Here is a 13717-nt window from a genome sequence, read left to right as displayed (position 1 = left end):
TAAGCCATTAACATTCAGAGTTACTATTGATATATGGTTTGTACTTCTATCCATGTTTGATTGTTTATCCTTTTTTTAAAAAATTTAGTTTGTTTCTCCATGATTATCTTTCCCCTCGCCCTCTGTCTTTACTGAGGCACTTCCCACTGATGGTTTTGGTTATTGTTTTTCATTTCTTCCTCGTGTAGTGTTTTGCTCAAAATGCTTTGCAATGCTGGTTTTCTGGCTGCAAATTCTTTTAACTTTTGTTTATCATGAAAGATTTTTATTTCGTTGTCATACCTGAAGCTTAATTTTGCTGGATACAGAATTCTTGGTTGGCATCCATTGTCTTTCAGTGTTTGAAATACATTGTTCCATGACCTTCTTGCTTTCAGTGTCTGTGATGAAAAATCCGTTGTTAACCTTATTGGTTTATCCCTGAATGTAATCTGTCTCCTTTCTCTTGCAGCTTTTAATATTTTCTCTTTGTTCTGTATATTGGATATCTTCATAACAATGTGTCTTGGCGTTGGTCTACTGTGATTTTGTGTGCTCGGTGTCCTGTATGCATCTTCAATTTGTATATCTGTTTCCTTTTTTATTTCTGGAAAGTTTTCTGTAATTATTTCATTCAGCAGGTTACTCATTCCCTTAGTTTGAATCTCTGTACCTTCTTCTATCCCGATAACTCGTAAGTTTGGTTTTTTTATGTTATCCCATAACTCTTGGATGTTTTTCTCGTGATTTTTTACCAGCCTTTCTGAGTTGGCTAGACTCTTTTCAAGATGATATATTTTGTCTTCATTATCTGATGTTCTGGCTTCTACTTGCTCCACTCTGTTAGTGATACTCTCAATTGAGTTTTTAATTTGGTTTATCGTTTCCTTCATTTCTAGAATTATTGTTTGATTATTTTTGATAATCTCTATCTCCTGATAAAGATGCTTAACTTCTTCTTTTATCTGTTTATGTGATTCATTCTCAATGTGTTCTTTCGCTGCTTGAATTTGCTGTCTTGTATCCTCTTTAAGGTTCCATTCCATCTGTCTAAGGTGTTCCTTGAGTTCTTTATATGACCATTTTTCTGATGACTCTAGGTCCTCCTGAATATTTAGGCTGTCCTGCATTGTTTGTACTCCTTTTCTTCCTTGCTTTTTGAAGCTTCTCATGTTACTTCTTGTTCTGTTTGACTGCTGAGTTACTGTTTACTCCTATAAATTTATTAGATGCTTGGGAGGAAAGGTATTAGAAGGGAAGGGAAGAAGTCACTAAAGAGAATGAGAGTAAGCAGGTAGAATTTAAGGAAGGGGGGATAAGAAAAATGTAAAGACAAAAGAAGAAAAAAATAGGAAATAAAAAAAGAAAAAAAATTAAAATAATAATAATAATAAAAAAATTAAAATTAAAATTAGAAGAAAAAAAATTAAAAAAAATTGTAAAAAAAATTAAAAAAACAACAAGAAAGAAAAATGAAAATGAACGAAAAACCCAAATCAAAAAAAAAAAAAAAGAGAAAAGAAAAAAAGGAAAAAGAAACAAAAAAAAAACCTAATAAATGCAGTCTTAGAGTTTGATTAACTTCTCTTCCAGTAGGTGGCGCTGTGCCCACCAGGTCAAGTTTCTCCTGTCAATATGTGGGAACCAATCACTGTGCAGCAGCTCCTCCCAGACTGGGCGAGTCTCCAATCCTGAGTGCCTAGGGCCTCCTCTTGTGTCTAGTCACTTCCCACTTTTCCTCTAGCCAGGCCCCTGTCACGGGTGCCGCTCATCACAATACTGGCTACACGCCAGGTCTGCTGCTCCCGGGAGCCCTGTTTTCATGAACGACTGGGCACACTCTCCCTGTTTGCCATTCCCTCAGACCCTAAGTTTGTAGAGCTTGGGGCTGAGAATCCTCAGCGAATTTTACTTGCCATCCGGTAGCCACTCCCCCGGTAGCTGGTGCAAGAGACCTCAGCAGTCAGCCCTGGTGGGAGCGGTAGTTCCGCGCCTCGCGTCCCGCGCCACCTCTGATTCCCTCGGGCTGGCTGTCGCACTCACGGGAGAGCTGGGAGGTGCCCTTACGGGAGAGCTGGGAGGGGCCCTTAAGGTTTCCCCGATGTGTGGAGAGGGAAGGCTAGGAAATTACACACCTGTAGCCTCAGGTTTCAATTAAGTTATCTCCTCCGCCGCTGTCTGATGATGTCATTTCTCTGCCATAGTGGTGTCTCTTGCAAATGGCGGCAGTTCGTTTCCCTTTGCCGGGCGACCAATGCAACGGGTGGGTCCTTACTGACTCTCCCAAGCCCCGTTTCAAACCTGTGGCCACTACTTATGAAGGCTCGGTAGGCATTTACCTCTGTAGGATGAGAAGGGCTGACCAGTTGTTTCAGCCAGATGGATTAATGCTGAGTCACAGCTGTTTGTCAAAATTTCCGCCAACTATCACAGACTTTATATACACCACATGTCTTCTAAAACAGCGGTAGGACTGATTTTTTTTCCACATCTAGAGCAGCATCCTGCTTCTTTAAAACACTGTGCGGCGCTCAGGCTCCGAAGCCCATTCACATGGTCCACTCCCCGCCCTCCTTCGGCGCGGCCGCGGCGGGTCCAGTAGCTCCGCTGCGGACCCGGGAGCCGGTGGGCCCTCCGAGCTCAAGGAGTTTTAATGAGACTATTTAAGAAACACTGCTAATATCTGAAATCAATCTAAGGAAGTTTGAATTGGGCCAAAATCATCCTATTTGAGAATATTTCCCCCGGTATGATTTCTTTGATATTTAGTAAGAAATGATGGAAGCTGAAGGCTTTTGTTCCCCTCATATAGCTGGAGAGTATCTTTCTGGGATGAATTGTAGACTAGGAGCTTAAAAGATTTTGTATTAAAAATAACATTGGTGGGGCTGGGGTTATGGCTCAGCTGTAGAGCACTCGCCTCACACGTGTAAGGTCCTGGGTTCGATCTTCAGCACTACATATAAATAAACAGTTATTGTGTCCAACTACAACTACAAAAATAAACATTTAAAAAAATAACATTGATTACACTTATTGCATTTCTTTTCAGTATAAATTTTCTCCCTGACAAAAAAATTTTCACAGTAGTTTTTTTTTTCTTTGTGCAAGGAATATTGTCATCTTAAAATACAGAATCACAAGATTTTGAAGAAAATCACAGATGCCTAATTGCATACTTGTTGGTTATCAACAAAGTCCTGACTTCCCCATCCCTAAGAGATCACCCTATTGTCCCCTGAAGCTTTATTTTTTCTTCCTTTCTGGGATCAGGAGTGAGTCTGGGTTAGCTCTGTGGGTAGGCACAGGGCTGGAGGACAGTTCCATGTACACTGTCTACCATCATTTTAAACAGCCTGTGGTCTGGCTCTTGAGAAATCATTAATTGTGCAGACCCTTCCTCTCTTTATTAAGGAATATAAATATTGGCTTTTCCACAATTTGTGGCTTTATTACATGGAAGGCTGTAAGAAATGGTCTCTGTTGACAGGAGAGAATAATCTCTCCTGATTATTTTAGAATACTGATAGCCAGGCATTCTTGCGATAAGAGATGGCCAGGTTGCATCCGCTATAGGCACAGGTCCAAGCTCACCTCTGTGAGATTAACATTCAGGGACAAAGACTAATTCCTTCTAAATGAGAAATGAAACCAAATTCCTGACCACAAAGCATCATCCCAGACCTGTTGGGTGTTCCTTATATAAGAAGGTAACCTCAGACCTCATGAACAACTTAAAATAGCCAAGTGTTGGAGGGAAGTTACCAGGAAAGATGATTCTTGAATTCCCCATCCTTGTGCTATTGGCTTGTGTCTCTTGTTTCACTTGTTTGCTGTGAGGTGGATGTCCTAGGCTGCTTCTTCCTTGTTTGCCTTATCCCTCCTTCATGTACTCAAGACCAGTGGTTCTCAAACTCTTGCATACGAGAGGAACACTGCGAAGGCTTTTTCGGCATAGACTACTAGGCTGACATCAGAGTTTCTCATTTAACAGGTTGTGGGTAGAGGATCTGTCTGAAGTTTGCATTTCTATGAGATTCTCTGGTGATGGAGATGCTGCCTATCAGGGACCACACTTTAAAAATTAAGGCTACAGTCTCTAATGGCACCTGCAGCTCCCTGAACATGCCAGACTCTTTTCCCATGCCTTGCCTTTGCCTGCCACACGTTTTCCAACCTTGTGTTTTTTGCTGCTAAGGTGGTCCTACAAATTCCACTCCTATCCCATGTCCTCTGGGAAGCTTTCATTTGTGCCCTCTTGTACCTGCAAGATAAGATTTAGTATTTCTTGTCTTTTTTTCTATCATTAGTTACTGTTTAGTTATATCTCCTATGTTAGACTATTAGGGTGAGGAGTAGAGGCTATTTTATCTTCATTTACCCATGTCCACTAAAATGATTGACACATAATGGGTGCTCAGTAAATGTTTGTTGAGTGATTGTACTTTGCTCACCACTACCTTGTTTCTCATAAAAAAGGATGCAAAGCTCAGAAGTGGGGACCTGAATGTCAGCATGTCTGTACTGCTTGTATGAACAATGGTGTCTGCCATGAAGATACTGGGGAATGTATTTGCCCTCCTGGATTTATGGGAAGGACATGTGAGAAGGGTAAGTAGAGAGTCCTTGATGAGTAAGCTGTGGATTTAAAAAGCAATCACTAATCAGATCTAGAATTCTAAATCTGGGCATCAAGAATGGAAGCTAAATGGCTTCTATTAGTCTATATGCTGCCTTTGCAAGAATTAAAAAATGATACCCTTTCCAAAAGATGCTTTATTACCAGCCACTCTAAAGCTATAACGAATACACAAGTCCATGATGCCTATAATGTGAATGTTATCACCTTGGTTTGTGCAGTGTATAACTTGTGAAACCAAGTGGCAGCCTTGATATCCTGTCTGTGAGGCAGTAGACTGTGTGTAAAATGGGCCATAAATGTGTGCTCATCCTGCCCAAGCCTAGTAGTCTGAGATCAGACTACCTTTTCTGTTCACCTGTCTGAGAGATTCCTTTTTTAAAAAAATCCTTCATTTCAAGTAGTTGTAATTGGGCTCTCAATCAGCTTTTTTTTTTTGTTCCCCCAAAGCTTGTGAACTACACACATTCGGCAGAACTTGTCAAGAAAGGTGTAGTGGACCAGAGGGATGCAAGTCCTATGTGTTCTGTCTCCCAGACCCTTATGGCTGTTCCTGTGCCACAGGCTGGAAGGGTCTGCAGTGCAATGAAGGTATGCACCGGTCACTCCCTTGATGGTAAAACATTCTAGCTGGTGTGCAAAGGAGATGCAGTTTGCTGGGAATCAAAGTAGGACCCACCTGGACAGCACAGTCAACCATCTGTTGCTGGGATACAGGGTTTTAAATCACAGATGCTTTCATTCAAGAGAAATGATGCTTTCATAACGAGACTATGCATGTCATAGTGCATCTCAGACACATCACCTGGGGATTGTATTAAAACACAGGTTGTGATTTGGTAGGTTTGGAATGGGGCCTGAGGTTCTGCATTTCTAACAAGGTTCCAGATGCTTCTATTTCTGTTGAATTTTAGATCAGTCTTTGAATAAGAAGATCTTGGAAGATGTGTGTGTGTTTGTTGTATTTCAGTGAACCACAAAAATCAGTTTTGGGGTCAGATCCAAACCAAGCTTCAAAAATGAAAAAGTTATGATCTTATCATCTATGGACCTTATTCAAGCATTTGGTGATTACAGTCATCAAGTTAACTAACATCTCTGTTCCCTCACATAATTATCTTTTTGTGTCTGTGATGACAATATTTAAGACCTATTCTCTTAGAAAATCTCAAATGCACAATATAGTGTTTATTAACTGCAGCTACTATGCTGTACATCTCCAGAACTATTCATCCTGCAAAACAAACTTTGCACCATTTGACCAACATCCTGCCCTCTCCCACCCCCAGTTGATGGTATCTACTATTGGACTTTGCTTCTATGAGTTTGACTTTTTTAGATTCCACTTATGAGAGATCATGTAGTCTCTGCCCTGCTGTGCCTGGCTTATTTCATTTACATCATATCTTCCATATTTAACCATGTTTTCAAAAATAACAGGATCTCCTATCATTTTTAGGAATGAATATTACTCCTCTGTGTGTGTGTGTGTGTGTGTGTGTGTGTGTGTGTGTGTGTAATGCTGTAAGGAATACGGGAGAGCACATACCTTTTTGAGATATCAATTTCATTTCCAGAAAGTAAGATTACTGGATCGCATGTGTTATGGTTTAGATATGAAGTGTTCTTCAAACGCTCATGTGTGAGACAGTGCAAGAAAGTTTAGAGGTGAAATGGTAGGGTGATGAGAATTTTAACCTAATTAGTGTGTTAATCCACTGATAGGGATTAACTGAGTGGTAACTATAGGCAGATAGGGTGTGACTGGAGGATTTAGGTCACTCGGGATGTGCCTTTGGGGTTTATATTTTGTCCCTGGTGAGCAAGAGCTGTCTCTCTGCTTTCTGATTGTCCTGCCTTAAGCTCTTGAGCTATTTTCCTTCATTGTGTCCTTCTGCCCTGATGTTGTGCCTCATCTTGGGCCCAGAACAATGGAGCCAGCCATGTATGGACAGAAACCTCCAAAACTGTGAGCTCCAAAATAAACATTCTTCCTCTAACATTCTTCTTGCCAAGTGTTTTCATCACAGCAGTGAAAAGGTTGACTAAAACAATATGAGAGTTCTATTTTTTTATATTTTAAAGGAATTTCCACATTGTTATTCATATTTACTTTCCAATCAACAATGTGCAAGGGTTTCCTTTTCTCTATATCTTCACCAACACTTACCTCTTGTCTTATTGATAATAGTTATTCTAACAGGTTGCAAGGTGATAGCTCATTGTTGAAATGTGCTTTCCTGACAATCAATGATATCAAACAGTTTTTCATATACATGTTGGCCATTTGTATGTTATCTTTTGAGAAATGTCTATTCAGATTCTTTGCCCATTCTTTGGGCATTTTTAAAGTTTGTTCTAATTAGTTATACATGTCAGCAGAATGCATTTCAATCATTATACACAAATGGAGCACAACTATTCATTTCTCTGGTTGTACACGATGTAGAGCTGTACCATAAGAGCAATCATATATGTACCTAGGTAATGATGTCCTTCTCATTCCACCATCTTTCCTGCTCCCATGCCTCCTCTCCTCCCCTCCCCTCCCCTCCCCTCTATCCCCTTTGCCCAATCAAAGTTCCTCCATTCTCCCCATGCGCCCCCTCCCCCAATTATGGGTCAGCATCCACTTATCAGAGAGAACATTCGGACTTTGGGTTTTGGGGATTGGATTACTTTGCTTAGGATGATGTTCTCCAACTCCATTCATTAACCTTCCTTTGCCCATTTTTAATCAGATTAATTTCGTGCTTTTTAGTTGGGTTCTTTATGTATTGGGGATATTAACCCCTTATCAGATGTATAGTTTGGAAATACATTCTACTATTCTATTCATTGCTTCTTAACTCTGTTGTTTTCTTTGCTGTGTCAAAGATTTTTAATTTGATGCAATCCTATTTGTCTATTTTTTGCATTTGTTTTCTGTATTTTTAGGATCATGTCAAAAAAAAAAAAAACCCAAAATTGCCCAGACTGGTGTCAAAAAGATTTTCAGAATGTTTTCTTCTAGTAGTTTTATAATTTCAGGTCTTACGTTTTAGTCTTTAATTTACCTTGAGTTGATTTTTGTATATGGGGAGAGATGGAGATCTAATTTTGTGTGTGTGTGTGTGTGTGTGGTTATCTAGTTTCCCAGCATCTTTTGTTAAAGAGATTATCCTTTCCCCATTTTGTGTTCTTGGTACCTGTGTAGAATCATTAGACAGTAAATATGTGGATTTATTTATGGGCTCTCTGATCCACTGACCTACATGTTTATAGTACTAAGTACTGTAAACAGTGCTTCACCACTAAGCTACACTTTTGCCCCTTTTATTTTTAATTTTGAGACAAGGTCTCTCTAAGTTGCCCTGGTTGGACTTGACCTTGCTATCCTCCTGCGTCAGCCTCCGGAGTTGCTTTGATTCCTTTGAGGAATGTTGATTTTGTTTTACTTTCATAAGCAATTAACTAGGTAGAACTTGAGCTGCAAACTTTGACTCTTAGTTGTCAGGTCAAACTCAGGTCAGGTCTTTAATCTTTAGCTGGGCTACTTTGAATCGGTCCTGAATATGTGTGGTTCAAGGGTCAGCCAAAGATTTGAGTCTTCTCTCTGATTCTCCCTTTCTGAGGTTTTCCCTCTTACACTCCAGTGGCTATAGTTGTCCCAGCTCTGTCCTCTGATTTGTCAGGCCAGTAAGACTACAGGTTTTCTTTGGAGTTTTAATCACCCTGTGTGGTGTCAGTTGTACCCAAGAATTAAGCAAAAAGCTGAAAAATGAGAAACATACCATTATGTCTTTCAAATTTCATTTTCTCTGTTTTTCTTTCTTTTTTCTTTTTTTCTATGTTTCAGTGCTTTCAATTTTTTTTTTTTTCTGGTAGGAACTTATTCAACTCTTTGGAAGCAGAACTCTCCAACCTTTTAAGTTCCTGGTAATTCACATCAATCACTTACTACCTTATATGAATCAGCACAGTTGATAGCTGGGAGGGAAAACTAGAACCAGTTACTCTCAGCCTCCGTTTCCTCCTTTCCCTGTGTTAACAGTGGTTGTGATGTCTTCGTTTACAGCATGCCTCCCTGGTTATTATGGGCCAGATTGTAAGCTGAGGTGCAGCTGCACTAATGGGGAGACGTGCGACCGGTTCCAAGGGTGTCTCTGCTCTCCAGGATGGCAAGGGCTCCAGTGTGAGAGAGAAGGTAAAGCAAGGTAACACTGTAGACAGGGGCATGCTCACTGCGTCTCCACAGAGCTGTCCTGGTGGGGCTCTTGCCCCAGAATCCTCCCACTACTTCCATTTCCCTCCAGAAGTTAAGAAGAATTTATTGTAAAACTTAAAAATTAGCATTCAAATTCTCTTCTTTGGTCCTTATTCTATCTTTAAATTCCTCTTTCCACCAGGAGGAAACCCTGTTCTCTTTGTTGCACAGCAAGTGAGGACAGGCCCTAGAGAGCTCCGTGGCCTCTTTTCCCTTCCCTAGAACCAGGCATTCCCCTGAATTACATAACAGGGAAAGAGTTATTTGGAGGGATTTGGACAAAGCATACTTTCAAAAAGAGAAAAAAATAAAACATTTAATAAAGATTAGACTCAAGATGAGATTTTAAATAATCCTAGTTCAGAAATTACCCTAGAGTAGAAGTCAGCATATTCAGACTCACAGATCAAATTCAACCCACTGTTTTTAACAGATTTCTTGAGATATAATTATTATTCCATATGCTCACTTTTTAAAATTAATTTTTTATTTATATTTGACAGCAGAATGCATTACAATTCTTATTACACATATAGAGCACAATTTTTCATATCTCTGGTTGTATACAAAGTATATTCACACCAATTTGTGTCTTCATACATGTACTTTGGATAATAATGTCTATTACAATTATAATCTACAGTTCAATGTTTTTAAAGTATATTTAGAATTGTGCAATTATAACCATAATCTAATTTTAGGACATTTTCAACATGCAAAACCCAAACCTCTTGTATCGATTAGCAATAAATTTTATTATACCCTCCAAGTATCTGACAATCATTAATTTACTTTGTCTATAAAGATTTTATGCCAATAAAAATAAAGAATCATATGATCTTTTGTAGTTAGCTTCTTTCATTTCCATTACCTTATTTTTTAAGTTTGTGTTATAGAACGTATCAGTATCTAATTCTTTTTCATTTTCTACTGTTATTGTAAATAAAAATTATATTGGAACACAGCTACACCTGTTAATTTACCATATACAGACACTGGCTGCTGTTATGCTACCAGGGCAGACTGTACAGTTACTACAGAGAATGTGGCTTGTAGAGCTAAAAATACTTGCTTTCCTTACAGAAAGTTTGCTAATCAATACCCACAAAATATGCTTTTTTTTTTTTTAAATTGAGAGGCATACCTTTTATATATTTTCAAATTTTAAAAATATAAAAAATGTTACTTCTTCAATCATAATTTTTAAAAAAGATATACATTCAGTGAAATCTACACTCAGATTAAGACAGTCAGAGTCTTTTCTCTTGTTAGTTTTGAAATCAGAAATATAGGGAGGAGGATATCAAAAATTGGTTTTCCCAAAGGCTTTTAAACTCTTTAGCTTTATACATTTTCTTTTTTCTAAGTCTGGACTTAGCAGCCGGGCAGAGATTAAGTGCTGAGAAGGGAAGGAAATGCCTTAGGTACCAGGGAATTGAATTGAAAACAGGCAATTCATAAGTTAAAGAATTTGTATTTTTTACTTTACTGCTTCCTTTCTGTTCTAAGGTTCATGCTGCAAAATGTATGCTTCTGCTTGGGCGACCCTAACACAGGTTTGCACTCTCCCTAAGTCCCTGCTTTCAAAGAGCAGCTCCCTTCCACTATTCCCCACTCCTCAAGCACATCCCCTTCACCTCTGACCAACTTCAAAAAATGCAAGAATAAAGGAATGGAATGCTTTTAAAGTGTCAAAGTACTTTTTAAAAAATTCCTCCTTGAACAGCTACTTAGATTCCAAAATTCTGTAGCTTTTCTAATCATGTCTATCCATGTCAATTTAAGCCTGAGAAATGAGATATCAGGATGAAATATCAATATTGATGTATTTACCTTGACTTCACCTTTTCCCACCACCAATATGCAGGAGCACATAAATTACTGCTGCTCTTAGGGCACCTCTGTCTCCTGTTATATTTTACTAAGTGTTAGACAAGTTTTGCTTATAAGCAAAAATAATTAAAATGGTTTCAGCACCATAATGAAAACACAAATAACCAGGATGAGAGCAGACTTCATGGATCAGCAAGGCCTTTTATTCAGCAGTGGAGTAACGCATCAGAGGGGCTCATTTTCTGGGTAGAAAACAGCCACTGGTTATAAGAGGGGCCTGGGTTTTATAGGTTACACTGAGGTGTGACTTAATTATTGACAGAACATGTCAGTTTGGGTCCTTAGGAAATAGGTTGTGAGAATTTGAAACTTGTTTTTACTGGGCAGGAATGGAGGGTCTCAGTGCTTATCTTTTTTCCTCCAGGGGTTATTGTATAGTAAAGGATCAATGTTTATCCAGGGACTGCCATTTTTAGGATTGATGTGTGCTTCCTTCTCAGGATTGTCTTGTCACTAGGAAAGGATTTATTGGGAAAGGATCAATGTTTTGCCTTCTTCCTCCTTCCCTTCTCCACATTGTTTTGGGGCGATCAGTTCCCATATCCTTTACTGACCTATGCCAATCTGTTTTCTGTGCTATACCAAAATGCCTGAAACTGGGTACTTTATAAAATAGACTTCTTTAACTGAAATTTCAAGATCGGGTGGTCCCATCTGTTTGGGCTCTAGTGAGTTTCATGGCAGATGGCAGGAGTGTATACAGAAGAGATCACATGATATGGCAGGAAGGCAGAGAGATTCCGGGATCAAGCTCACTGTTTTTATATTAACCTACTCTTGAGGGAACTAAACGGGGTCCCAAAAGTACCACATTAACACCTTCTGAGGATGGCACCCCTAATTTCCTAATTATCTTGCATTAGATCCCAACATTTAAAACCCAACACTAAGGATCAAGTTACCAGCAGAGGAACCTTTGGAGGGCACACTTAAGCCATATCCCATACATACTAACAATGGATCATTTAAATCACAAATGGCAAGTTTCCCTAAGACCCTGAAGTTCAGAATGATATAATTGCATTTCAGCATAATTCATTCTCTACTGTGCAGATATTAGGCAAGGAAGTCTGATCCCTTTACCTTTGTTAATACCAGAGACATTTTTTTTCCCTTCATTATTGGCAGCACTACTTTGGAGTTGGCTGCTGACTAGAATTTGATATTGAGAAGTTACATTTCACATCACTTCTTTGAACTGTTTATTATTTAAATCACATTTTCCTTCTAATTTATGTGTCACTTTTAGACTTCCCAATCAGTGAGATAGTTTTCATTTACCCCAACTAAGAATAATGCTGTTGATTAGCAACATTGTATGGTCATTTGCTAAGTGGAAGAAACTAGAATTTGCCTTTTGGTTTTGAAATAATACTCTTAATAAGCAAGACAGGGACTGAACTGCACGGTCAGGGGAAGATTTGGCCATGATGATCATTTTAATATTGAGACTCCTTCTCCTAGATCCACTAAGAGAACGTAGCCCTATGGTGAAGAGTGTAGACGTTAGATTTATAAAGGGTTAGGCTTGATTCTGGCCTCGGAGCCTCTGTCTCCTCATCTATAAAATGGAGACCACAATAGCACCCACCTCACGTGTTTATTATGTAATGATAAAATATTTGTAAATCTCTTGCACTGTGCGTGACTTGCTGAACTAGCTATATTATTATTATTATTATTATTATTATTATTATTATTATTATTACTGCTGCTGCTGCTGGGTTCAGGATCCGATTTCATGGCTCTCTTTTCTTCATTCAGGCATGCCAAGGATGACGCCAAAGATAGAGGATTTGCCAGATCATATAGAAGTAAACAGTGGTAAATTTAATCCCATTTGCAAAGCCTCTGGCCGGCCACTACCTGCCAATGAAGAAATGACCCTGGTGAAGCCAGATGGGACAGTGCTCCAAGTAAGAGCCACTTTTAATCTGCCTTCCTAATACCATGAGATGGTTTCATTATGGTAATCACTCTCTCAAGGCTAGATTTTCACTCAGTGTTTACATCCTCCTTGGCCAGCATGCTTTGATAAAATGCCATATTCTGGTGGATGCAGAACAGACTCAGAGCAGCCTCACTAGTTTCTTCTGCATGGCCAGTTCTGCAGTGTGAGGTTGGGAATGTGCCACCATTGCGGGGTCAATGGAGCTGAGTATCAAGGATGGAAGGTGTCCTACAGAACTGTCCAACTCTGTGAGGCGAGCTGGATGTACATACCACACTGTGCATACATGCCACACTGCAAGACTCTGCCCTCACCATATCCCCACATCGGTAACTCCTCATATTCAGGAAATGTAAGGAAATGTAAGGTGGCCCGTACATTCATGTACTACTAGGACATGGAGTTTTACTGACTGGTCTACTCCTATCATGCTTTTCAGAGCAGCAATTATGGGAGTATAGAAGAGGAAAGTTCAGCGTGATCCATTTGACTCTACATGGAAAGGTCTTGAATCTCCTTTCCACATCTCCACTTCAGAAACCACGCTCCCCAGAACCCCTTAGATCTGAGTGCCTTTCTTAGGATTCCCTGTACATCTTCACTTTGCTCTCCTAGTTAGGGCTGTGCCACAGCACTTCTATTTTGCTGGATAGGACTGATCTAACTATCCAACATCTTCCTTTCTCTCTCCCAGCCATTCCAAATGTAGCAGAGAAAGGAGCCAGTCTAAATTTTTTCATGTTATAAGCAATCCTTGGAAAGTTAATGGCTTAATTAACTAATAGAAAGTTATAGATTTTGAAATAAAGATGACCGAAAAATCAACTTGACTAAAGACAGATATGAGGGACCTCTTGGGAGCAGGGTATTTAAAGTTCTCCGTTACCATTGTCCACACATCAGTTGTTCCTAATCCCAAACAATGAATGCATTAGGTAGAAGAAACTAATGGACAGTTCCCAAAAATCTTGGTGGCTTTACCATGAGCTAGTAGAAGTAATGCCCACCT

The 13717-nt window shown here is 39.4% G+C and overlaps 1 protein-coding gene across 2 annotated transcripts in view; it reads left to right on the top strand.

Moving 5' to 3' along the window:
* TEK (TEK receptor tyrosine kinase) overlaps positions 1–13717 on the top strand; it is a 112631-nt gene that overhangs the window by 57949 nt on the left and 40965 nt on the right. For both annotated transcript variants that reach the window (XM_081282064.1, XM_081282065.1), the window contains exons 5-8: positions 4459–4590; positions 5069–5209; positions 8676–8804; positions 12522–12673. In XM_081282064.1, the coding sequence (XP_081138190.1) occupies positions 4459–4590; positions 5069–5209; positions 8676–8804; positions 12522–12673 (554 nt within the window). The remainder of the gene's footprint in view (positions 1–4458; positions 4591–5068; positions 5210–8675; positions 8805–12521; positions 12674–13717) is intronic.

Source organism: Spermophilus citellus (genome assembly GCF_964194105.1).
Source record: "Spermophilus citellus genome assembly, chromosome: 2".
Classification (NCBI taxonomy): domain Eukaryota; kingdom Metazoa; phylum Chordata; class Mammalia; order Rodentia; family Sciuridae; genus Spermophilus; species Spermophilus citellus.
Note: the sequence above shows the minus strand (reverse complement) of the source record. Positions and strands in the feature narration are given on the sequence as shown.